The 23950-nt window shown below is 43.5% G+C and overlaps 1 protein-coding gene across 9 annotated transcripts in view; it reads left to right on the top strand.

Moving 5' to 3' along the window:
• The first annotated feature begins 335 nt into the window (after positions 1-335).
• The window catches only part of LOC124406798 (homeobox protein cut), an 86390-nt gene continuing 62775 nt past the window's right edge, over positions 336-23950 (top strand). For all 9 annotated transcript variants that reach the window (XM_046882405.1, XM_046882402.1, XM_046882401.1 and 6 more), the window contains exon 1: positions 336-1381. In XM_046882405.1, coding sequence (XP_046738361.1) covers positions 1274-1381 — 108 coding nt within the window. In that variant the 5' untranslated portion in view covers positions 336-1273. The remainder of the gene's footprint in view (positions 1382-23950) is intronic.

Here is a 23950-nt window from a genome sequence, read left to right as displayed (position 1 = left end):
CTGAACGCCAACCGAGCTGCGGTTAATGTTTCCGATCGGTTGTCGCATGTAATAATCGAAAACTCCCACCCCTTCACACGCGGAGAGGTGATGTAGTGCATATCGTGCATCCGTACGCGTACGCAGTAAAAATAATATAAATAATAAACATCGAAAGGCGGAAGAAAGTTAATTTACACACTTACAACAACCAAGCGGGAATAAACAATATTCGGCGTCGCATTCGCTGCATGTTTTACAAGAGTTTTCGCAGTGTGATACCGATCAACGTGTAGTTATAGTGAAGTAAATTTCGAAGAAACAAGACACCGGAAACGCCAACTCCAATCATCTTCCTTCGACAAAAACCAGGAACAAGTGATATAAAGTGAACTTTGTTACGAACAAAACGTCCTATACGAACAACGATTATCGTAAACGACGCAATCGGTGACGAAAATTGTTGTTTACCCGGGAATCTGAAACACATGTACCATAGCAGTGTTATATCGCAAAGTGCAGCGAGAAGAAAACGACGACGTACCGGTTTTTTTTCAGTTACTTTTCGTTTGGTTTTTCCCTCGTTGATGAAAGTTACTCGTGCTTCGCGATAAATGAAAAGGCCGGATAACACCGGAGTGTCGGGGATTTTAAAGTAAAATAAAAAAACAAAAAAACAAAAAGGAAAGAGAAATAGTTACGATAAAAATGGTGTAAAAAATAAAGGGTGTTCCATACATACCGAACACGCGACGACGCGATGCAGCGAAAAAGGCTGATCGATACACGTGAACTGTGACAAAGGTTGTTTGCAAAGTTCGGGTGGTGAACTTGAATTTTGGAACAACGGAAGTGATAATATGCGTTTTCATTGACATCACGCTGAGAGGCTGCTGCGGTGGCTGTAAGAAGCACTTCGCGGCTGAAGAAGAAGAAGAAGACGAAGAAGAGGAAGAAGAGGAGAAAACGGAAGGAGGAAAGGAGGGAAGGACGTCGAAGAGTGTAGAGAAACGGAAGCCGCGGTAAATCGGGAAGGTCGAAGGGCAAAGAAACACGGCGGTAAAGGACGGGGCTGTTTATCGGTATACCTGACGATCAGTCAAAGCAATCCGTCAAAGTGGCTTCGTCGTTGGGCCTCCAGGGGCCGTCTGCGCCAATCGGGGCCCAATTATTGGCTTCTGGGGCCGAAGATGCTCCCGCTACGGTTTACCACGCGAACCTCGTAGCTGCAGGCAGCAAGACCTCAGTCGCAGCGGCTCTTCAGCAACCCCTTAACTCCGCGGCAATTGTAAACATGCAGGCCTCCGCGGAGGCCAATTCACTCGATCTACAGGCCATGCAGTCGATGGACTGGCTGTTCAAAAAGGAGAGGATCTACCTTCTCGCCCAGTTCTGGCAGCAGGTAAGGGAACTTTAACGATTTCATTAGGTGCATGTGAAAACGCGGACAGTATGATTCCTGAACGTCGATTCGCGGAGACTTCGATTCGCGAAAAAATTAATAATCGTTACGCGGTTATACAGTAAATGAAACTGTATTTTCGGGGGAGTTGATGATTCGCTTTTGATGAAAGTTAGGTGAAATGCATGGATTCAGAGGTTCTGGATGTCGATCTCGAGGTGCGAATAACACCAGACAGGTGAATTGGTTTGCGAAGGAACGTTACTTCCGCAAGAAGCTACCTTATACGTAGATACTGCAGAAGCAACGCGGGAAGTTGAAACTCGTGATTGACAGCTAAGTTATTACCAAAGTTATTGCGACATTAATTTCGCATGCGGAGATTTCGGATATATAAGCGTATGTATGCGCACGTAGCGGTTTATTAGAAATAGTTGCCAGCCACCGCAGAAGGAAGTTTCCTCTGCAATGATTGATGTAATTCCCGTGAAATATTATTGAATCTCTAACAAGTCTTGCATGCTGCGAATCTCATTCCACGGAAGGTTTCGGCGAGTCAACGAATCTCTTTGAAATTTTTCGTGCCTTCGTCACGCGTGCGAAACCACATCGATGGTGTATGTAGTCGCGGTCACTTGATGCAGCATTATCACTATAATTTTTCCCCGATTCTTGAAGCCGACACGGCGAATTTACAAGACGTTGGAAAATTTCGAATATGATAAAGAAGTCTGTCGAAATATTTGACTCCCAAATGTTTGTCTCTCTCTCTCTTTTTATCGGATCTGCAACGGCGATCAAAGCCCGTACATGTAGATCTAACGATGTACGAGAGATGTAACATTCGGCAAACTGTCGTCAAACGGTAAACGTTTCCCCTTTAACAAAGTGGTCCAATTAGTTTCTGGAATTAATTTATTCTACTCGCGGCTAGATCTTCCTCCCCTTCTCACCCCCCGCAGTCGTCTTTCCGTCCCGGGGAAGAAGACGAAGAAGAACCTACCAAAGATCTCGCGGGGAGAGAATTGTCGTCGAATATAGACGCGGGGCCCTCTCTTCTCTCTTCCCTCTCCTCCCCCCCCTCTCTCATTCGTTGTACCTACTCTTTGATCGTACCGCCGCGAAGCGCGTTCGGTTCGGATTCTTTTATCGTACGAATCCGACATCCCGAGGACGGGTACCAACGCGTTACACGTTCTCGAAACGGTTCGACCGACTGTAGAATCACTCTGGGTGAAGACGTCGTCGGGGGGAGATATCGGTGTCTATAAATATTGTCACATGCACGCGGCCGAACGAGAAATTCCTTCCTGGAAATCTTTGACGTTCCAAGTCGTGCCTACGGTGCATCGCGAGGAAAATGCGAGAGGAAAAGTCAATTTTTGGCAAACGTTCCTCTTGCAGTGCAACGCACCTACCTACGTACATTCTCGAATCGCTCTTTATAACGAATCTGCTCGTTTTATCGACGGTTGTTACAACGTCATATTATATCGTTCGTCGACGATGCAGAGAAAAACATTGTCATAAGTCAGTCTGTCCGTGTATGTATATAACAGTTTTCTAGAACGCGATTTAATGCCTATTACACATACGCGTGTTTACTTGCTCATCGCGGGATTGATTTATAACAGTAATACCGTCGAATATCGTGATTTGTCAAAGCTGAATCGCGATACCGTCACCAACCTATAGGCGCCTATCTTTCCGTACATCTGTAATTACATCTATTGGCTCGAAGATAAAATAAAATCAACACCGTCATTGTCATCAGGAATATTCCTCAGATCTTAAACACCTCGAGGAGACGAAGTTCGGCGCGCACGGGATGACAAAACTTTAGCCACCCTGGTCGAGGAGGGGGAACCCCGTACCGACAACTTGCCGAAATTCCCGTGCGGTGGCAGCAGCTTCCACCGCTCTTTGGCTCCGACTGATTCACGCATTGTGTTCGTGCAGCGTGCAGCATCCGCGCGTCGCGACGTCGGCTCGCGATTGCATGGAAGGAAAAGGGTTCGAGGGGTAGCCGAGTGATTTTTACTAACTAGACTGTCCACCCCCTTGCCCTTCCCCTCTCAGCTACCCCTTTAACTTCGTCTACATCGCCTTGGAATATAACCGTTAATGGTGCGGTTAATGAACGTTTTCTAGACGACTGCAGGTGTCAATGCGTCCGAGATTATATGCATGCTATGCACGAGGAGACGAAGGAGGAGGTGGAGGAGAAAGGGGAGGAGGATGCCAGAAATAGCGCAGGCGCTTTATTTCCAGCGGAACGTTTTCATTTGGTTAGTCTAGCTCGGCCCGTCTCTAGTCGTCTATCTCGAGTCTAGGAGGGAAGCGAAGCCCGCGAAACTCTCCTCGACTGGCCTTTCGCGCGAACCCAAACAACGATTATGCGTCTCGGGCGTTTATCGAGAGCTTGCGCGCGCTCTTCCTACCACCGTCGACGACGCCGCGACGTCCGACGGCCGGCGTCTCCGCTCCTCCCTCTCTCTCCTCCTCCTCCTCTTCCTCCTCCTCCTTCTTCTCCTTCTCCCGGCTCTTCAACCCCTTCGGGACTCTCGAGAGCTGCTACGCGATTTGATTTACAGCTTTGAAATTTTTACGATCCTCGAGCGTCTTCCCTGCGATCTTCGACGACCAGCTGCATCCGTCAGATATATGTACCTAACGTATGATACGAGACTTGCGACGCCGCCTGTCCTGACAGATGCTCTCGATTCGAGGATTTCCCTCTTACGCGGAATGTAAAATTTGCAGCTTCTCTTTGCGTGCCGGGACGAATGGAATTTGAGAATCAATTTCACCTCTTCATCTCACGCGAAAGTGGTAATTCGCTACCGCCAACGGAGCGTAATCCGCAACTCCCGTATATTTCCCGTCTATTATAATTTCCTCGCGTGGTGTTTATTTCTGAAATAAGTGATTTGGCTGGTCGTCGAAACGACTCTCAGCGACCTGCCGGCGCGGCTGCCGCGGCCAAACAGTGATTCACCCACACTCTAAAAATACACCATATATACGTGTAGTCGTATTTTCTGACTACCGAACCAACGAACGGACTAACTAACCACTAACTAACCGACCCGCTTGCCCCCATGCCCCGCGTTTATGGGTAAATACCAAACTGCTCAAGGCGCCGATTGTTCTCGGTGAGCAAAAAAATCGATCATCCTTTCACGCATTTGGTCCGGTCACTCATTTTCATCCATCGATTCGGTGTACCGTCACTGAAAAGAAAAAGAAATTCAAAGAAAACCTCGAAAAATTCAACAACTCGATTACTACGCAGTAAGACGACGATCTCCGAATGAATCGCAATTTTTTTAACAGAACTCGGACCGCGATAACCGATCGGTAATTAACACGAACCTGTAAAAATGCCAAGACAATGATCGCGTCCAAGAACCTCGCGGCTGTCAACCGCGGATCGTTAAAGTCGTATCTCGAGCAACAGATGCGTCAGGCACGTGAGACGTTTGTCCCGGGTCGTGACCCGCGACCCCCGAACCTGGCCTCTGGCACGGCTCGAGGATTCCTCGATTCTCTCTGATCTCGCGACGCCGATCCAGCGGCTGAAAGGGGCTGCAGGTGCAGATCGGTGCGAACTCGGTGCGGAGAGTAAAGTTGAATGATAATCCCTGCGACCGCCCCCCTCGATTTCGGATTGCACAAGGTATATAATAAAGAAGGAATAAGATGGACGGAAAGAAACGAAGCTTGTCGTCTGGATTTATGGTACCGGTCACTATGCCCAGCAGAGCGCGTCCATCTCGCAGACTTACGACGATCAAGTGGCGCGGCGGTCGTTTATAGGACCAGATGATTCACTTCTTCGTACTCACCTCTCATTGTCGGCTACCTCTCTCTCTCTCTCTCTCTCTCTCTCTCTCTCTCTCTCTCTCTCTCTCTCTCTCTTTCTCTCTCTCTAGTAATAATACGTACCGACACCTTTCTGACTATGGAAGTCTTGCAAGAGCACGAGATTTCATATGGTATAGAATCTCCTTTCTCACCATTCATCCCGAACAAGTTGATGAAATATACAACCGTTTCTTTAATGCCTCATTCAAAACGGCCTACAATTATAGATTGTTCTGAGAATTCATAGGAATTTTTCGGCATATTATAGTTATTTCTTTCCTTCGATCATTGTCTTTTCAATAACTTGTTCAATCGCGGTAGCGAGATTACGCAGCTGCTTCGTATATATACGTTCACAGCAGAATTAATGTCGTTTACATATTTCTCCGTGGATACATTATTGTCATTTATTGTTCACGTATTTGAAAACTCTATTTCCCTCTCGCGCGCCTTATGTTATAATATTACGTTATACAGTAAGAAAATGCAGGCGTGTAGGTGAGACAAGGAATAAGCTTATACAATATACTTTTCTGGATTAAGACTCATGAGTGTATAATGGTGTTAGAGGCATAAAGCATCGCGTAAAAGTTGTTTTAGCCCACGGATCGAGCCGGTCGACGTGACCCGTACCCGAAAACAAAGAACTCCTTTGGTACTTCACACACTAAACTGATTGTGAACACGCTACCGGTAATACGAGTATGCGTGTAGGTATACATTATTATTTATGTATATATCTATATGCATATATATACATATATATTTATGTATAGTGCCTGCATGCGTGCTCTATATAATATAAAAAGTGTGCACAGGTCAGTCCTTAACGAAACGTTCCGAGGTACGCGTCCCTGCAGCGCACAAATATCTTATAAACTGTACAAGTAATTTTATCTTGTATTATTAGTTAGTTGATCATCGCGGCTAATTGTTTGAAAATATTTCTTAATCACCCGCAATTCTGCGATATATCACGCTGCCTCGCTGCCGAGCGGAATAAAACGTACGTATGTATTGTATGATCTAATTGGGTCTTGATTATCTCAATTCCACCATCGCAACACCGCCTCGAAAAGATTGTCCCAATCAAGATAAGACGATTAAATTTAATGGTTTTTCAAGTGGTTCAAAAAATGTTGTGCTCGTGGAACAGGAAAAATGAAATAATTTATGTAGGTATGTATATGAGACCTCTGTACAGGTGCGAAAAATTAATTATAGCTGATTAGCTGAAGCGAATTTCATTTGTTTTAAACTCGCTCTCGCGTATAAGAAAGGGTTTCGAAAGCGTGCCAGGATCGTATACATATTTATAACCTTTGAAAAACCCTTTCCTCTAATTGTCACATTGACGGCAATTTCGCACCAATTTATAAATGGAGTGTAGGTACGCATAATAAAGTAAATGAAAAATGAAAAATATGAGATAAATAAACGATGAGAACAGAAAACAGCCGCAGGTATTTATCGGAACTCTGCGGTCCATTGACTTTACATACATAATGTTTAACGGATTTGTAAATTTGATATTACCAGTGAAAAAATACGTCGAGCGAGACACGTGACTGAGAGTTAAAAAATGCGATATATGACGTGTTTTGTATAGTTGACTGTATGTGTACATTTATTATATGAACGAATGCTGCTCCCTAACCGCAATTAAAATCCTAAAACCGAAGGGAGCGCTGCGGCGAAACGATTGATAAGTTTGCAGGAAGTAGCGCTGCGGCATGAACACCCAGTCTCCTCTGATAACAGATTTCCTCGCTATAATAAACTTGTTTTCAGCATGTGTATGCATGTGTATCATTACACCGTAATCGAGACCTCACCGCACGCAATATTAAATCATTTAGCGTTATTTTGAATTCCATATCGGTAAATTTCGACTTATCGCTAAATAATCTCTCTCTACTTCCTCTCTCTTCTCGCTCTTTACCAACCTACAGTTGTAACATTCAACTTACATGTTATTACGCTATTCCCTCCCTTAATAACTTTCACCTAATATGCCTATAAATTTCCGTTCAATTCATTGATTGCATGGCTATACACATCTTATATATATATATCTCTCTTCGGAACATAATAAATTGTACGTTTATTTCTTGCACAAAATAGAGAACTCGTGGATTAAATTGATTAAAATTTGAATTCAGTTATTACTGCGATACAATTATATTTGAACAGAGTACGAAACGAATTGCTGATTGTTTCATACTTTTTTTTTTATATATACCTACACGTGAGTCGAAACGCTATCGGTACGTAATTGTTGTATACTGCGCAGTTGATATAATAGAGACGGCGAAACTTACAATTGCCGAGTGAATTTAATTGACGAAAGTGCGTTAGCGATAAAAAGTATAGCGGCACGTGGCCTGCAGGCACCTGTAAAATTCAACGTCAATCCGTTCCAGCATCCCAATGGAATCGGTTCTGACCCGCTCCGGGGATTATTTGATGAAATTAACTGCGATCGTCGTCGCGTAGGTGGAGCGATCGCGAACGGGTACGTTTGAAACGCCCGTGGAAATTTGAACCGGAAGTGACACAGTCCGCCGATACTTGACCAGATAGCGTAAGTACTACGTAGTTCGCTCTCGGAATCTCGGAATTTCTTAGCATCGATGCATGGCAGGGATTAAATCAGAGCCGAGCGGTGATCGGGGAAGAACACAACCGCATTCCCTGTCGCATACAATTTTCACGAATGTTCGTTGAACAATAAAAATAAGTCTTATGTTATCCCCGCGGAGTCGGTCGCTGCTTGACACGTATAGGTATAGGTATAGGTATAGGTATAGGCATAGGTATATATATTTGTATAACATATGGTACCTTATACGTTGATTTTTAAATTGTATTTATTGGCTCCCAACGATTGAACGTAATTGAATCAAGCGTAGGGTTATTTACGAACAGTTAGCGGTCGTCCCATCTATCCATTCATTCGTTTGTTCCTTCATTCATTCATCATTCACGAACGCAGCGGCGAATAGCTTCTGGGACGTTATAGTAGCTATACCAGTAGTAAAAGGTCCATTCAATTGATCAGTGATTGTCTAAATTATAAGATTGCCATACAATGGCTCTCATCTCGTTCTATTGGGGTCCGCACGGCCTCCACCGCGTTCGCTCGTTGCGTCATCGCTTAAAAACCTGAATTAAACCGTTAATTCATAGACTATACGTGCGTGTGGTACCTACCTATAACGCGAAAACTGATTGTTCCGATCACATAACAATACACGCGTGAAACGAGTGCGCATCTGTAATTACACAAAATAATTGATACAATTGTACGGAATTAAATAAATAAATAAATAACCACCGCGCATTTTATGCGACATTGTACTTCCTGTTGTTTTATTCTTCGTTATTCCATCATTACCATATACGATATACACATACCCGCGATATCGTATTATGTTCATCGTGGAATATATATTATTTTGAAATAATATCATACATATTATTATACATTTAAATAACAATATTACTAATATACCGCGAGTTGGCAGCAGTGCAGTGAAGTATGCAATGCGCGTGTGAATGGGCGTTTTTTTTTTTTTTTTTTTCTTTCTGTACCGTAATCAAACACGGCGATATGTTACGCATGCATATAAGTACTCGCGAATGCGCACGATGCAGTTTGAGCTCGTTTTCCGTGAGGTCTAAGCCGCCAAATGGACTGGCAGAAACTACGCTCCGCGGGTATCCCTGGTTCTACACGTATGCGCGTTCGAAAACCGGATTAGGTAATTACTGCACTTCCGAAATGGGATAATGGCTCGAGGTATAGGGCCGTCTCGTGTCCGGCTAACTACACTTCTACGATCGCGAGGAGGGCCGAGGAGCGGAGAGGAGAGGAGAGGAGAGTAAAGAGCCACCCAAATTAGTTGACAACGCACTGCTAGCTGAGAAGTTTATTTTCCCCCCTAATTGAATCAGTTCGTTTGCAACTCGCCTAGTGCATTCAAACCTCCAGTACCCGGTATATTAAACTTTCTGCACTTCCGCGCACACCGCGATCCGTCCTACTAGGTACACACTGTGTAACATACCCGTGACGTCATAACGTGCAGCCAGTAGCTCTACCCATACGCCTAGCGTTATAAAGCCTGCTTCCGTTCGACCTAATCCTAATCGACGGATCGGTGCTCCGCAGTCTGCAGACTCTCAGTTGCGAAATATTTCTACCAATGAGAAAAAGCGATCGGCTGTTTGAAAATTTGAGTATTGAAAGTGAAAGGAAGGAGGAAATCTATCAAACTTCAGGGGCTCTGCAAGTGCAGCCAAGCTTGGCGCAAGGTTGGTAGCGAAAAAAACAATGCGAGTGCGAGGGCTACTCGAGGGGCAGCAGGCGGGAAGAGGCAGGAAGAATAATACACTCCATGGGGAAACCCACGGAGACCCCTTATTGTAGGTGGGGAAGCACGTGTCCGGGCACAGGTGCCTCATTGTTTGTCAGCCGCAACAGCTACGCGGTTCTTTCCGCATTTACTGCAAATAAACGTTGGCGCAAAATCGCTATTCGCCAATCGCCATTTATCGTTGGACGGACTGTGGCGTCCTGGAAGTTTTCACGAGTAGGTCCTTTTACACTTTTCAATAACCTGACCCCTTCGGCGCCCGTTGAAACAAGGGATGCATTCAATTTCATTCAATATTTTGCAATTAATTTTCAGGCACGGGCTTACCCTGCTGCATTGCAGCTTGTATAATGAAGGCTCTCGAGATTTATATCTGATAATTATTCATGTCGTGATCGTGGAAATTCGAGGTATCTTTATGAAAAATTGAAGCTACGTGAATACACGATGGAAAAGTATATATGCAACAGATATCAGAGATTATAATTTCATTAGCTTGCAGCAATTTTGAAAATCGATAACCTTTTTTTCTGTATAAACATTTTATCGGTACGAAATATTTATGTATGTATACCATATTTTACTGAATGGACATTCTCGAGGTTTGCAGATGAAAGAAATAATTCTATCAGTTCAAGTTACATGAAAAAAATCTGCAAGTCGTTTTGTTGTGAGAATATATACTTTCCTTCACATTCCCGGACGCGGTTACTGCAGTGGTTAAACAACGCTAACAATAAGTGGAAAATTTTGTCTCATGTTTAGAAAAATATTATATATCGATATAATCGTACGTGCACATGTGCACACACAGAAATAATTGTCAGGGGGACGTTTAGATCCGTGGATGATGCGAGCTGCGAGAAGAGAGAGAGAGTGAGAGTAAGAGTGAGAGTGAGAGAGAGAGTTGATCTTGAAACCGATTCGTCGGATATACATGTAGTTTGGGTCGGTTCACACGCGGGGAGAAACGTGCTATGCATATGGGCTCGCATCCCAAGTACAAAGGCTGATCCATAAAACATAAAACGCAAAAAATAAAGGAACCAATATATCAAGGCATGTGTGCTGTGCGCTGCTCCATCCTCCTCGTCGCCGTCGTCGTCGTCGTCGTCGTCATTCTCGCCGGGCGCGCATTCAGAGCGAAAACCAGTTTGCTGGTGGGGACCCGATTCCTTTTTGAATGGCAATGCCAGTCTGCTCGCTACGCTCTGTCATTTGCATAGATTTCAGTTTGTCGGTGTTGATCTGCATATCGGGTGTCGTTAATATTAGGCGCACATGTACGTACCTTATACATAGCTATATACGCATATAAATATATATGTATATGCGTGTGTATACGTATAGGCATACCCTCTCACCGGCTGCCACCTATGTCCCTCTCCCTTTCCGCAAGTATGTCGTAGGTATGTATAAGAGGAAGTGAGATACAAACGTGCATTTTTCTTTTTTCAGTCTTTGCTTATTTCCCCGCTATTCAAGGACACCATAAATCAGGCTTCATAGCCAAAATCCCGCCAATATATATTTCAGCCAATTATCCATTGTGACAAGAAAAAATGATAACCAACCTAGATTCCATTGTCAGTAGGAGAAGAATTTCCACAAATCGTGATGGATCCAATTACTGTACAATTATACTTGGAAAAACCCGCAATTAACGTTTATTTATTATAATTACGTATATACATATTCTCAAGTATCCTGCGTTTGATTTAATACTCTTCCTTCGACTAATAATGATTCTGGCGTTTTTTTTTTTCTCTCTTTTTTCTGGGTTTCCTCTGCCACCGCAGATGCGGTGTCACTACATATGTAGCACGAAGACACACGATAAGATGAAATATTATCAAGATTGTTTCCATATTTGGATGTTGCTCTTAGGTTTCACACAAATATAAACCGTTATACAACAAAGCTTCTCGTTTATATGTTCTATACTTAGGTATATGTAACGTGTAACCTCACGGTCATCATCAGTCTGCCGCATAACCGATAACGGCGGAACCGATCTCATCGTGGATTACTCGAGTCATTTACGTGATCGTTTTACACTCATATATACTCCCGTTAAGGTACATAATGATCAAAGATCAATCTCTCAATGCACGATTACGAGGTAGCCACAAATTAAAATTGTATGCTTAATATGAAATGCGATGGTTAAATTTTCGGACCAGGTGCATGACAATTCTAGCCCGGATTGAATTTAATTTCCATGCCCATGGAGGTTACATGATACCCAACAGACGAAGGGAATTTATCTGCCTCATCTCTCCCTCTCTTTTCCTCGGGTTATTTGGCTTCCGCTCAGGACCTACGTCGAATTCCTTCCTCCTTCTCCTCATTCTCCTCGCCCTGTATCCTCGACTGCAGCAGCTTTCTGTGACACGCCGAAAGCTGCACCTACACTTTATGCGTTTCGGAAGTAGAAAAACAGAAGACTCGCGATCAGGCATCGTTAAGATAACTGCGGGGCGCATGCGTCAGGGGCGTCGCGAGGTCACCGACCGGAAGTCGGAAGTGGGGAGTATAAGTCCTTCGTAAGTCATTAAGCCTTCTCACTTCGCGTCTTAATCTTTCTGAAACTCTGCGCAATCTCTGCCATACTCGATGTGTAAGTTTCCCCACATGCGCCACTCTGCGCGCAGCCACCTTCGGATTGAATTCCTTTTTTTATTCTCTCTTGTTTACTGAAAAAATTCCCTACCAATTACTCATTTTGCAGCACGATTTTCTTTCACAACTTAACCGAACTCTCGTGCGATTTTACACCGCAATCTGCATCGTAAAACCCTGCAGCGTTAAAGACGGCGATGTGTGAACTGCGTTGCTTAATAACCCGTATCTAGTAGGCCGGCACTTTGTGTATAGTTGGTCGTGGGTGTGGAAGCGGAGCATACGTAATTCGACGATTCTAATTACCAACAAAGAATCGCAATTAGAAAGTGTTTTAATTGAAAGTATTTCACAATATTGCGTAAACTTGTACTGTGCACAGAGGCGCTGCGGAAGACTTGATTTACCGTCTACAGCTACGGTCTTACATTATATCTTCTTCTCCGTTATACACTGACTATTTCATCTATTTTTTACGTCAAAGCCAATGTAAAAAAAAGCGTTTTTTTTTATTACCCGTGAACGGCTTCATTGTCATTTTTAAAGTAACGTATGGATTTCTTCGGAGTTAACTTGTTGAACTAACAATTTCAACTTTCAACTTTCTATGTACTTAATATAGGATTCTCAATTTCATTTTCATTTTTTTCTTTCACGATGCCTTAGCCGCCAGATAAAAATAGTAAACAAGACTAACTGATCAACATTTATTTATACGTATATTGGACTTAAATTCCCAGTTTGCGGTTGAATTCAGCTTTCCCCAGGGGAGTCAAAAGGGGCGATTAAACTTGCGAAGTCGTGAAAGTTTACTCGGATAGATCTTGACCAGCACTTCTCCACCGCGAAGTCCTTGACCTTCGCAAAGTATTATGACCGGTACATATTATACGTATACAGTTTCAGCCGCAAGTAGGTATTCGTACAACCCAAAAGCGTGGCGAGTTGAAATTGTCGAGTCCCGAGCGCTAATTGGCTTCTGCGGCGGTTATATATAAGACGGATCCTCTCCTCCTCCGCACGGACCAGCTGTCGTGAAGTTTTCCCTTGAAAAAAATTGAATGAAAAAAGCACGAAGCGAAACCCCCAGAGATTTCGGATGATTCGAGGAATTTCTTTTGAGCGTACAGACCAGATGTAGACACCTATACATATATCTACAAGCTAAAACCTCTTCAATTTTCGAAGGTCCATATTACAGAGAGTTTGCGGAGCAGAGACTCGATTTTTCGCACTTTTCTTGCGTTTTTTCTTTCACCCTCGTCGATTTGTCCGCATGAACGCGCCCCGAGCGGCTGAAAGGGGATGCGGATGGTTTCCTTATACCAGTTCGAGGGTGAATATTGATGGAGTTTGGGGTAGGTAAGTCTATGTAAAACCGATAATCTCAAAACGTCTTTACGGTGTTAAATTGATACTTGAAATCCTACCGGCTGAATGAGCTTTACTGCACCGTCGTGCGGTTAGAGATATATATATAGGATATTTCCGGATGAGATGGTCATATATATAGGTGAGAGATAGCTCGCAGTATAGTATCTTAAGTACTTTGCTGTATTGAACTATAACGTGGATGATCCTTATCTATGGCCATCTCACCCGGAATCACTCTACAATATAAAAATGTATAAAAATGAAATTGGATTAAATTTTCCAACACAAATATGCTTGTTTAGTTTCCGTGATATTTCTTCATCATTTCTTTTCCACTGTCGTTTTAGGTTGACATTCCTCCTGCTTGTGTATCTGGTGTATATTTTTATTTTTAGTTTCTCGACCAAATTTAACCCGTGACCAACTAACGTGTACATACATATATGTATATATGTATATATGTATATATGTATATATGTATATATACTGCTCAATCTACCTATGTATAACATTGCACACAACGTATATAATCTATACCGTCCCATCGAACGCGCGTTAATTAAAACGCGTTGACGTCTATTATTCTTTTCGCTGACCCGAGAAATATATTAACGACCAATATCTGTCAAACCCTTTCTCTCTCCCTCTCCCCCTCTTTTTCTCGTTTTCCCTCATTTAGAGAAACGGTGATAGAAATACGTATATCATGGACCTTTAAGCAAACAACGTATATCGTTAATACTACAACCGTTTCCCCCATCGGTTTGTGTTTACCACGATTTCCCAAAATAATATATTACGACTAACCGAAGTGTACGCATATATTATACATATGAACGTTCACCCACACGTAACAAGTTGATTTATATAAATCGGATGAGGAATCAACGTTTTTACGCACGTGCATTGGGAAAAGCTCGAATTATATCAGCATGATCGTTAGACGACATCGCAAGTCGAGCTTTATAGGATAGTTTCCCTAATCCCTCGAGCTTATCGTTAGGAAAGCTGCAGCATCAACCTGCAAAGCTAACTCGTGTCATCTCGGATACTATCTTATGCTGCAGTTTTGGGGTTTGACTCATTCGGAACGTCATTTATCTCTGGTTTCAATTTTAATCCTTACCCAACAGTCAAATACCACGACATTCGTGATTCGCCTATTATATACGAGGATTTTTTTCATCCTGGTAATCTGTGAAATCAGTCAATGACTAGATTAGAGTAACCGGAATATGTTATGACCGTTATACATACATTATCCATAACATTATGACAGCTGATGACGGGCCTTTACTGATCAAGTTTTTACCTGTTTCAAACGTTCGTTCAACGGACAGTTGTGTTCTTACTATAGATTTACTCTCGCATTTACTCCTTTCCAATAATATGTACCTACTTTCCTACGTATAATAACGCTTATAAATTCGCTGAGGAGATAGATGCCTGTGTCCACAAAAGCGGCGTGGCACGAAGACCGAGAGAGACATAGAAAGAAGAGAGAGAGAGAGAGAGGATCCGCGTGCACCACCACGTGGCGCCACAATTCCCCTCCTCTATCCCCATGAAATCCCCCGCCCCTTCTCACCCTGCTCGGCACGCTCACCCCTCAGAAATCTCACTCGAGCTGTGGGATCGTCAACGTATCCGCTCACCGTGTGCAGCTCGTTCTAAACGTCTCCGTTTTCATCTATAGTAAACGGGTTTATATATATATATATATATATATAGTTGTGCTGTATATTTGTGTGCAAGATGTCGGAGTTGCGGAATCTGACCAATTCAAAGTAGGTACATCCATATAATATGCGAATGAATGAAGTAATTAGCAGGAAATCAGGTGAATTGCATTTCAAGACAATTTCTGTTATATGCCTGTACCGAAAAATTCGTGCAGCCATTTTTGAGTTCCGTCAATACTAGATTATGTAGCTTTTTTCACGTCCATTCAGATAATGCATGTAGCTTGTACCCCCTTAAACAGAACGATTGACAAACCGTTGCGGGACACCCGGTCACCGTGTATAATAAGCGTATAAATATAGGGGTTGCAGGGTGCCCTGCAGATGCACGTGTGTAAAGGTCGACATCGCCGCCATCGATGAAAACTTTATACGTGCATACATACGTATAATATATATGGGAAGCAAAATGGCTGACAATGAGTGGTACAAGCAGTGCAAGTGCTCGCAAGACGTTACCTGTCTTATTTTGCCATGCATCGTTGAAATCGTCGATCGGTTACCGGGTTTCAAATTCGTCCTGTTCTTATAAATTTATTAGACGTTATTCTAAAATACAGCCACCTGTGTCTGTAATACACGTATTATAAACAACGCTCGCGTGATCAATTCATATTTGATCGGTTCTTCTTGCGCCTATAGAGTTTTCAACATCCGGTGCAGGGCCGAAATTATTGTTCGCCAGTCGAAATGCAGTGGGTAATATTATACATATAACGCGTCAAAGTACAGACCTAGTATTTTTACAAAAAGTATCAAAATTGTTTTCTAGCTTTTTATTCACTTTTATAGGATTTCTTTTCTCACTCTGAGATTCTTTACTCACGCCTGTCTTCCTCCGTTTCTTTCTCTACCCTCCTCGCCGTCTCTCTCTCTCTTTCTCTCTGACCTCACGCCTCGTGCACTGATGCGTGAATCCTCCGGCTCGACCTCCGGTCAACAGAAGTTTGCGGCTTGAACCTTTTGCCTTAGATCCTAGCTCATTTACCTGCCCGTGGATCACTCATTACACATATAATCTGCACGCTTATCACCTCCATCGATACAACATCGATCTGCTATATTCCTGCTCAAGTATCATGTTATGCACACAAGCACGTATGTATCAGGAGGTGAAAAGCTGCTGACAGCCGCGTCTTTCATCCGCCAATAACCTTATATGTAGGTATATTCGTCTGAATTACCTTTAACCAGCTTGTCTCTGTCAAGCTGGTTTAGTGAGCAGCGCAACACATATGTATGTATACTTGTATCCAACACGTACATATTACTTTCTGCATATTACGTAAGGTATGCACGTCGAGCGTTCTGTTTTCGCCGTAAGTGTAGGTGCAAAACATCAACACGTGGCGCCATGAACGAGAGTATAATTATCAATGCAAACTTGTTCCAGCTAGCGCATGAATAGATAGATACGTCATAGATACCGGCAGGCAGTTACGATGCTGTTATAATATGGAGCAAACACAGCTTTTATCCGATTCTCTGATTCAATTCGATTCAAAGACTGCAGATTTTAAAACTGGTACGACAATATGGGTAGAAAATTATTGAAAATTCTAAATCAAGGCCTAAAAAAAAAAAAGAAAAAGAAGAAAAAAATTTACCTGCACAATGGGATAATTTATAGAAATGAAATAAATGACCGGAAGAGAATAAAAGAAAATTGATACTCCATGCGACAAAGGATATTCTGTACCTGCAGTCTACATAACGTATTGTATGTACCTACCTATACTAATAAACCTTCCATCTGCGCTGCCACGGTAATCTCCATTGAGAAGCATATGCATTGCACGCGGTTCGGCTCGAATGAATAAAGTAAAGTTTGATAGTCGAATACGATATTTTTTTTGGGGGGGGGCATATCATACCCGCGCTGCATTACATACACGTACGTGTGTCATGTGCAGATTCGCAAAAATTTGAGACCTCGCGGCATGTTGTTTTTGTTATAACTGGGTTCGTCCAAAACGTGGAGCTGCTGGTATAAGGTGTGTAATAAAACAAATCTGAAAGAGATGAGAATAAGACAGCGTAGAGAGAGAGGAAGACAGAGACAAGCAGTTAGGCGAAGGCTGTGGAAGGAAGGTGTATCATCGGTACATACCTACCTACCTACCTACCTACCTACCTTCGACGCACGCACACAAGCGTAATCGTCTTGCACCGCCGCATCATACGGACGTACCTACGTATAGGCGTAGAGAGAGGCGTGGTTTAAAAAAGGGGGCGGGTCCCTCTCTTGGTATAGTTTCCCCTTCCCACATCGCGAGGCATCGAACTCAGGACCGGGAGCAAACGGGCGAACGGTGGAGTCCTTTTCTCACGCCGGCACCACCACCACCACCACCACCACCAACGACGCCCGACGTCCGACGTCCGACGCCGCGGCGCTTTGACGCTCCTCCACTCGTCGAAACGAGATGCGAAGATGGCACGCCGCGGAGGAGGGAGCGAGCTACTCGGTATGATGCCTTCTTTGTCCGCGGATTCCGTCTTACGTTACGGCATACGTAGGTACCTACTTGCTACCTTGTACACTCGGCGTGCATGTCGGGGCGACGGATTGACGCACGCACAACCGGCGTTGCCTCTTCACGTCGTCCGTCGTGCGTTTGCAGCGCGGATCCGAGGACCGCGAACGCCGGCCAATCACAGCCTCGGATTTTATCTCGATACCGTCTATCTGCCGCCGTGCCCTACCGTCGTTGAATCTTTCATGCTTGTTTCCCCTCACAGATACCGAAAGTTATGCCGAGAAGCGAGCGCCGCGGCCGCTCTTTCCAGCCTCGGGACAATGCGTTACTCCACACACTATACCGTACAGATATGTACAATGTACGTACATCGCTGACATACCCGATGGGGATAATCATCGTGGCCAATGCATGGTGTGCCACATATTATTTGTTTATATCATTATTATACGCGTTCATTCGGACAAATCGATTAAGTATAGGTGATTTATTCACTGATTTTTTTTTTTCATCTTATGTATAGCGTCTTGGTTGAGCGGATCTATGGGATACGTGATCTCTGTTTTTACAGCCTGTGAATTTCAAATTTTGAGTTTTCATTGCTGAACTTGATATTAATATGAGGGTTTTGTTGTCTCAATCATCTATATCGTGTGTATTTGTTGGAACGTAATTTAATGATCACAATAACTCGTATGATTCAGTTATTTATCAGGATTCACGTGAGAGTGAAAGTTTTATTTAGAATTTCGACAATTTTACAGGATCAAGAAATTTTTTATCTCAACAATTGAGCCTAATATAGATTCATTAAAAATAAAATTCCCCTCGATTGACTGTGCATTCCTTTAAAATGTAAAATGAAAATGATCAAATTTAAAGTGCATGTAAGTGATTAAATAGCTGGAAAAAAATTATACAAATTCAAAGTGAGCGTAACAGGAAACACTGTTAGGCTGTAACTCAGTCTCGGAACTGTTGATATGTGACTTGAACCGAGTTGCCCTAATCAGTAATCACCCCGATGCCCTTGACTATAATAACTCGGGAAGGATCTGCATCCAACGTAAAAAGTTCATCGACTGTTATATTTCAGACGACATCGTCAGCGTATATACATATATATATAATAATATATATATGTACACACCACGTGTACGAAGTCTGAAGAGAAACTCGGTGCGTCGACGGTTGATATTATACTACCTAGCCTGCATGGCAGCGTCACGTATATGTATTGTACTACGACTTATAGACATACGTAGGCAGCATGAGCTGCATCGGTAGCCGAAGCCGACGCCGAAGAAGCATCAGCATCAGCATCAGCATCAGGAGCAACCATCGGCGGCGGTCCGGATGAGACATCTGTTTGACATCCCTGTTTGCCAAGGCGTGACTCGGCACTTGCGTCCCTCGCAGTAGTCTCATGGACCCCGCGTCATATACAAAAGCTATCGGATATAGGTATAGCTGGCTGAGTGTCGAGAGGAGAGGAGAGCGTAGAAAACGTCTAGGAGTCGGTACCCTCTCTCTCTCTCTCCCTCTCTCCCTCTCTCCCTGTCGGTCGGCGCGATTCCTATGATCGATCTTTGAACTTTCAACTCTCCAGAGTCTTCTTATTATGGACCATGGACCTTGTACCTTGGGTGCCGAATGGTCCCATTGGTGACCAATTACGCGTGAAAATTGGAAACAAAAATTGTAAACACATCTCGACGAGTCTATCGTTCCCATTGTACCATTTTAACGCTTCGTTGATCATTGGATCGTTATAGAGAAACTATGTAACAGCCAGCTAGTGCCGTCCTGAGAAAAGGTTCGATGGATAGTCAGATCGAGTGGCTTGTCAAGTATAGGCAGATGCCCATTATTGGAAGTGAAGAAAAAAATTCGACGACCGGAACGACGATTCTATTTGCCAAGTAACTGATGGTTCGTTCATTCCCTAAATCCGTTATACAGCATTCATTTTCCAGCATTGTTTTCCACATCTCTGTGTAGATCTTCGTAAATATGTGCAATTTCTGAAAATTATTTCAATTTATCATCAATTCCATTCTACCGCAGATTTTTATCTCTAAATTGAAATCGTTTACATTTCTTTTTTTTCCTCGGTAGAAATCGACGCGACTCGAGTCTTTATCCCCTGCGTACGTTTGCGGTGGTGAACCGAGTGTATAATAACTACTAACGTGTTCCGGTTACAGAGGCGTATGATCGCCGCATTATAACTTGAGTAAGAAGAAACGCAAGTATTCGGTCCCGGAAAAGTCTAGAAATACACCAACCGCACGTCAGCAGCCGACAGCAGCGTGTATCGAAGATATCGAGGAAACGAGAGGGGGAGGAAGCGGCACCCTCGCGACTCCTCGAAGCAGGGAACACGTGGTCCCAATCTTTGACACGATAATAAAAAGAAAAAAAAAGAAAAAAAGAAAAAAAAACGGAAAAAAGACGCGGAATGAGAGAAGGGAAGAAGTTCTTCTTCGCCCCGGAGATCGAATCCTGCGGTATTTTTTGGATTTGTGGGACAGACCGACCGACCGGCTCGACTGATGTATCGGTTACACGTGGCCGAACGTGAACTAAGAACTGTGCTTTATGCATGCATGCATGTATTCGATGGCATTCGCTGCTTGCGCGAGCTGCAACGCGTTCTTTTCGATCGGTTCAGTATTTCCTTTCCTTTCCTAATTTCCTCCCCTCTCTTCTTCCTTCTGAAAATTTTTTTTACCACACACTTTTTTCAAATGTTTTTTCGGTTTTGTTTTCCTACTTTTCCCTCGTTTTTTTCCCCTTCTTTCTCCTTCCACCACCCGAAACGTCGAAGTGTTCGGATCTAAAAATATTTTTATGACTCCCCCGCTGCGATCCTACGACCGAGCCGGCGCGTCTTCAACTTCTGTTTTGACTGTTTCGATTCCCTCCGCACCGTCTGGCTCCGCGTCTTACATACATTCGGTATGTAGTCTAAACTTTATACGGTAAAAATCTCTTCGTTTCCAGACGAGATACCTACGCTTCTTGTAAGCGATCGCTACTCTGAATCTTACGTATAATGAGACCTGTACAAGCTGTATATGCATTATACGTGCCTACATAACGATCAAGGAAGACGTAATCGTTTTATACTATGTATACGTGATAGTGCAGCCTCGGAACTTTCACTTCTCAATTATTTATCTTATTTCATTTCAAATTTTCAATAGTTTTCTTTAGCTATATATAAACTTTGTACGCGTCAGATTTGGAAATATTTCTAACTGCGAGCATGAAACAGTGCAGAGGTACTAATTAGGGCTAAAATAAGATACTCGAAGAACGAAAGAGGAAATTTCTTTCCGAACCTTGAACGTGTGATCGATTTCACTTCCAGTTCACTTCCTGTGTGAAATGAAAACAGGCACAGTTTTAAGAATCCGTTGTAGTTGTACTTACTGTGGACAAAAAAAAAAAAGTGTAATAGTAATTCCAAATTAGTAACACTCACTTTAAAATTTACTTACAAGTATCCAAAATACTTCACATTCTGTGTTATTCTGAAATAGCTTCTTCTATATATTTATTAAACTGTTGAGACAAAGGCCACGTCGTCAAAATCCGCGTACTAAAAAGAAATTGGCAGAAATATGACGTATCGCATTGATCGAAATTTAGCCGGCGATCAAATCACTCTGAAATCTGTTGCGAACGTAACGGGTCACCCATTACGACACAACGAACGAACGAACGAAGAGCAGATATTCACCCCTGCTAACGCATGTCACGGGACGATTTACACATAACCGCGATGATTCGGTGCGGTGTACGTATTTCGTATCCCCGCACACACACACACACTCACGCATGATACACAGATGGAGGTGTACGGAACGGTTTTCGTCATCGTCGTTTGTCACGGACGTTCCTGTCGTCAAGTTTGATGGGTTGTCAGTGAGCATGATCGGGTTCGTTTAGTCGCGGTCACTTCTGCCCCCGTTAAACCGAACTGCCATTGCAGTTCATGGGGGATGAATTAAACGGACATTATACGGCGCGACCTGCAGGTGTGCACCTGACGTTGGCCGTCAATCGTTTTATCCAACCGTTTTGGGCATTTCCTCGCTTCTCGTTCCCTGCGTCAAGCCCCCCCCCCCCTTATATCGACCTTTTCCACGTGGCGTGTGATGAAATGTGAAATGTTGCTTTTTTTCATCTTCCGTACACAACGCACCTACATGTACGTATACCTTACCGTTCATACTTTGAAATTTTTCCCTTACCAATTCGGACTTTACATACCTATTTCGCACCGTGCAAAGTGTCGTCTCTCACTCTCCTCTCGTATAATAGAATATATATTTTTAGAACGATATCTAATAGCGGGTGGGCGGAGAAGAGCGGCGAGATTCGAGTCGCTGCAATATGCATGCATGTACGCGCATACATATATATATACTCACCGTATAAACGCAGCAGTTTCGCTCGCTCGCTCGCGCGCGTGCGTACGCTTATGTTTTATAATTGAAGACAGTTGGCATACCTCGAGCTATATGTATAGACAGCAGTGCACCGTGCTCGCTGCACTCCTCGACCCGTTAAGCTCTCTCACAAGGATCATTTTTCATCGACGCGACACTCCGAGATAAACCCCTCTTCCCCGACTTCCTTGAACCCCACCACTTCCACTTCCACTTCCACTTTCCCTCATCCCAGTCCTCCCCTTCCCCACTTTTCACCCCGGAGTGAGGTGAGTCGTGCAAAAACAATACCTGTAAAAATATGTTTATAATAAGAAGATTGGCCGGAGCCTAGTGACTTGTTGTTTATAATGTTCCTTTCGAGATGTTTTGGTGTCACGGTGTCCAAGATAAAGGTTCGGTCGCCACCCAAGAGGGTCTACGACCTACTCAAACCGCCTTCAGACCTCTCGCTCGCTCTTCGACGTCGATGTATAAATATACACGGGCTCGAAGATGTCCACCAAGTTCGTATCATACACATACCTACCGACGTATATGCCTTGCACACCCCGCGTCATGCCCGCCTCCCGGTAGGCACATCATCATCCACGTAAATATTATATCCGACTATCATATCGCGATTGCAATGCCGTATAATTTTGATCGAGAAACAAGACTCGGGGATTTATTTATTCAGAATCCGAACATCGATCTAATCTTTTGCGACGTTCTAATTGCCTTGATTAAAATCATTGACGATGCAATTTGCGGTGGGTTGATCAATTGGTTGCATTAAAGTCGAAATTGGGAAGGGAGTTGGTGAGATCGATTAGTAACGCAACGTGGCACGTAAGTCTCGTCGAATAATAAAGAAATAAAAAAAAAATGAAAATATACGAAAGAACAAAGGTAAAAGAAAAAAAGAAACGTGACCAAGAATAAATAAAATGATATTTGCTTATTTGTAATTATAATAATATAGCATGACGTGCCTTCGGCTTCGGTGTGTTTTGTCTTCCTGCTGGACCGTATCGTATCGCGTACTTGCTTATCACCTTCGATACCGCGCTATCGAGGCGAACGCACGCGGTGCCGTCGTCGTTGTAGACATACCTTATACGGTACAGCATCGTAACGTGCGTGCATACATATCGAGTTATAATAACTACGCGCCGAAACCCTCGAGCGATCGGATGCAAATCGGCGATTATTAGCCGTTAGCGAGCTCCCAAAATATCAGGATCGAGCGATAAATCGGCGAGGTATTGCATCGGTGAAATTAGGCACCTCAAGCTTCGACGAGTGCGTGTATGCGTAGATCTAGTCGAGAGAAAACATGCACGAAGTGAGAAAAAAGAAGGAAAATATTGAATTCCGTGCGGCGTGTCGCAGGTATAACCGATATAAGAGAACAGCACACGTGTATAATAACGCGTTAATGCCCGTCTCAAACGGGATGCTATACAGCCGTCACTCAAGTTGGTACTTCTCTGTGTGCCCCGCAGGCTGCTCTGCAGGATCGGGAGAATAATGCCAATTCATTGTTCTAATCTGTGCATACGATTAAAACACTGGCCCCTGTCTATTACGTCCTGCGGTCCACACGCAACGTATGCAATACATGTATACGTACCTACGTCTGTGTAGGTATACGCATTATTGC

The sequence above is a fragment of the Diprion similis genome, chromosome 6 (genome assembly GCF_021155765.1).
Source record: "Diprion similis isolate iyDipSimi1 chromosome 6, iyDipSimi1.1, whole genome shotgun sequence".
Lineage (NCBI taxonomy): Eukaryota > Metazoa > Arthropoda > Insecta > Hymenoptera > Diprionidae > Diprion > Diprion similis.
This window is presented reverse-complemented; position numbering and strand designations above follow the sequence as displayed.